Source organism: Terrapene carolina, unplaced genomic scaffold, assembly GCF_002925995.2.
Source record: "Terrapene carolina triunguis isolate 2854851 unplaced genomic scaffold, T_m_triunguis-2.0 Scaffold88, whole genome shotgun sequence".
NCBI classification, from domain to species: domain Eukaryota; kingdom Metazoa; phylum Chordata; order Testudines; family Emydidae; genus Terrapene; species Terrapene triunguis.
In genome coordinates this window covers 5,510,928-5,514,787 of record NW_020664439.1, presented here as the reverse complement: position 1 = coordinate 5,514,787, position 3,860 = coordinate 5,510,928, and the positions used below count along the sequence as shown (strand labels likewise).

At 43.9% G+C, this 3,860-nt stretch overlaps 1 protein-coding gene across 1 annotated transcript in view; it reads left to right on the top strand.

Moving 5' to 3' along the window:
• MAP6D1 (MAP6 domain containing 1) overlaps positions 1 to 3,860 on the top strand; it is a 27,179-nt gene that overhangs the window by 18,074 nt on the left and 5,245 nt on the right. The window contains exon 2 of the mRNA XM_024216853.3: positions 3,037 to 3,154. Within this exon, the coding sequence (XP_024072621.1) occupies positions 3,037 to 3,154 (118 nt within the window). The remainder of the gene's footprint in view (positions 1 to 3,036; positions 3,155 to 3,860) is intronic.

Here is a 3,860-nt window from a genome sequence, read left to right as displayed (position 1 = left end):
CCCCCCCCAGCGTCGCGCTGCCAAAACACCCCCCCAGCACAGTGCCGCCCCGCCGAAACAGCCCCCCGAGCACCATGCCGCTGAAACACCCCCACCCCCGAGTGCTGCGCCGCCGAAACAAAAACCCACCCCCCCGAGCGCCGCCCGGCCGAAACAAAAACAACCCACCCCCCCGAGCACCGCCCGGCCGAAACAAAAACAACAACAAAAAAAGCCTCGAGCGCCGCACCGCCGAACCAAAAAAAAAAACCCCAAGCGCCCCCTGCCACCCCAAGATTGGCCGCCCCTTACAAGGTGCCACCCCAAGCTGGTCGGCTGGTGCCTGGAGCCGGCCCTGATTAGATGTACCAATGAGACAAGAATAGGCTTGGCAGAATTTGATTTTATTTTTTATAGTTTTGATGGATAATATCCATGGGGTTTTTTTCTAAGCATTTTTTATTTTTATTGATTTAACAATTTTGTGACATTATGGGTTTTAAGAATTTTTTTCTGAGTTTTATCTGATTTAAATGTTCACAGTTGTGGCAAATTATGTGGGTGTCAGACAAATATTTAATAACAGTAGATGTTGAGTCTAAAAGTTAAAGCTTTGGAAAAGGGGTGGAGTGGGTAATAGGTGCTAAAACAAGGCAAAAGCCCAAAATCCAGTCATCAAGACCAGACCAGTTGAAATAGATGACATATGCAGTGCACACTAAACTCGGGCTCTGACTCAGGTTTGAGCCCAAGCCCCAGTTCCATCCACACACAAATCAGTCTGACTCAGGTGAGCATGCACTCAGGACCCGGGTCCTAGGACCTTACTAGGGGGGTTGGTCAGACCTTGAGTCTGTACCCAAGTCAGAAGGTCTGTGTAGTACAGCATGGATGCATTAGCATGGCTGTGAGACATGGGTCCAGCAATTGGAAGCCTAAGTTTACAAGACAGTGTGGACACTCAAGCACGGGTTTGGAAACAGAGATTCCACAGACCTAGGTATGCCTTCCCTGGGAGGGAGTTGTATACCTCAGGATCCTCTATTGAACGAGACCCACTGCTGGTCCTGAACAGACTTAAGAACTCATTGCAGAGTTACCTCATCTGAATAACCGCCAGGCAATGAAATGTAGGATAGCAAAGCACTGAAGTATCTTGGGCCCTAGGGCTTTATAGCATGCTGAGATTAGGAAAACATGCAGTGTTTTAAGACTGTCTCTAGATTTAAAAGTCTAGTGTAGACCAGGCAGTGTATATTTTAATCATATGCTTAGCTGAGCAAGATAAATCTACACATTCTAAAAACACACCTTTAAATCCTAATCTAGACAAAGCTTTAGCAACACATTTTAACTATCAGTATTTTAAACAGCATTTCCCAACTAATATCAAAAGGGTAGTCATGTTGAAAAAAAAGCGTTGGCTGGTTGTGATCAAACTTAGGCTCCCTGCTAAAACACAGTCTATTCTCCAAGTCCAGACACAGCTTAAGACTCTGAACTGTAGCCTTTGCTGCAGTAGCAGTTAGCGTAGTTTTTGCTTATGACTGTTGTATTGATTTTGATAGAATAAATGGGCCCAGAGAGTCCATGACCATGTCATTGTACAACTTTAAATAGTTCAGCAAGGCTCAGGGTTTTGAGTACAGACATCTTGGCCTGCTTAATATCATGGCAAAAACCACTAAAAAAATCCATGCCAAACTTTGGCAATGTATTGATCAGGATACGCAGGACACACAAGGCAAGGGGTGATGAGCAGAATAGTCCATCCTCACATTATTTTATTCACCAATCAGACTTAATTTATGACCCGCCAATTTTTGGTCCACTGATTTCCAGTTTCCCACTCCTTTGTTTACCAGGCACAATCTCAGCACAGTCCATGAGTTATATTAGTAGCCCTTTTTGTTTGGGCTAATTCAGTCTGTGTCCATACCTTTTCCCATCACTGTTCATTGTTATGTAGTGTTCCAATCACCTGTAAACCGTTAGCTGCCTTTCCACAGTTAGACGCACAATTGGGACAGGCCAGCGATCTCCCATTACTACAGCAGGGGACACACAGCAGACTCCCTTAATCCTATCCCAAACAAGCAGACACATTTGGCTACTTCTGCAGCCTCCAGAATGGCCTGAGAGCACTAGTTAACCCTGTGACAAAGGTGCGGAGGACCATGGTGGAGGGCCAAGTTACTGGATAAGCCAGACACTGATAGCCGCTTTTGAACACGGTTGATCACTGCAAGCAAGGTAGGGCAGCCTCTGCACCCATCTTACCAAACACAGCCATACTCCAGGCTCACACAATCTCTTCCTTCCTCTCCTTCAGTCTTAATGAGCCGAGCTTTCCAACCTCTCAGCCGCATGAAAATATCAGCTGAAGCATCAGATAGTCCATAATGGGGCAAAGAGGAGGTGCAGCTCTGACATATGAATAGGTAGAACACTGCACACTGGCAGATATGACTGCAGCCAAGAGGGGTAAAACCAGATAAAGAAACATTAAGAAAATCGTTCACTGAAAGCAAGTGAAACGCCACGGGGCTGAGGTCTAGAATCAAGATGCTCAGGGCATGAAAATCAACTTTTTGTCCAGGAGGAAATCAGCAAGCAGCTCTAAAAGGGAGCATGAAAGCTCCAGCAAGTAGGTGCAGGATGAAACTAGTGCAGTCAGAGCTAGTCCGTCTAGGCTGTTCTATACCCTTCATTGAGCATCAGCTTTCTAAGGAATACAGCATGCAGAGCTGGCTTGAGAGTCTACTTTTATTAGGTGTTGGAGTAAAAATGGACTTAGCAGACTGGTTTGATTTAACTGTGTTGGAAATTATAAGTAGGGTGACGAGATAGCAAGTGTGAAAAATCAGGACAGAGGGGAGTCTTATATAAGACAAAGCCCCTAATTTTGAGACATCTGGTCACCCTAATTATAAGCAAGCAGTTCCCAAACTTGCCTTTTGTATTTATTTGCTCTCACACTGAGCAGAGGTGCCTGCTGTCTGAACACTGCATTAATTCTGTATTCTGGGTCCTTCTGTTTTTACCAACTCGTTTCAGGCAGGAGTATCGTCCATGGACTGGAGCCAAGCCATCAAAGCCCATAAAGACAAAGCAAGGCTTCATTATTCCAGAAGATCATTTTGTGCAAGAGACTAGCTACAGGGCAGATTTTAAGGTAATTATACTTTTTTACAAACCCTGGAGGCCTTTTGAAGAGACCCCAAAGAAAATTCCATACCCCTTACATATTACCAATGCATTGTGGTTAGAAACCAAACCATGACTTGAGCAAATGCTCTTCCCTCAATACACATCAGTCATTACCTCTTGTTTTCAGAGAGACCTGGCAGAGGGTCTTCATAACTTTTAATTCAATGCTAAGGACAAGATTTTAAACTACATAGGAATCAGGAAGTTCAAAATTATGGTTCCCACAGTAATCTTGACTCAGACATCTTCTTGGTCTGAAGTATTGTGTTACTGTATACAATCAATTTAATACCATCTGTAAATGTGCAGTGTGGTCAAATTATGCTAACAATGATGTTAATTGTGTTATCTGTTAATGTTAGGGGTTGCTGTGAAGCACATCTAACTTTGAACCTCCTGATTTGTGCATTTAAAATCTCAACCCTAACATTAACACTGCATTGTGTGCACAAACCTATGTTTGTAGGTATGCATGAGAGTGACTGTGGACACTGGGGCCACCACCAAAAAAATAAATAAATAAATAATAGAACTGAGCATCTATCGACAGAGATAGAGACTTCAGTCTCCAGCAATATCAAGATACCTGTTCTAAGCAGGGAGTAAATATGCAGAGAAGCTGGGATCCTAGAAGTGTTAGATTCCCTGAGCGTTTTCATCCTGTTTATAAG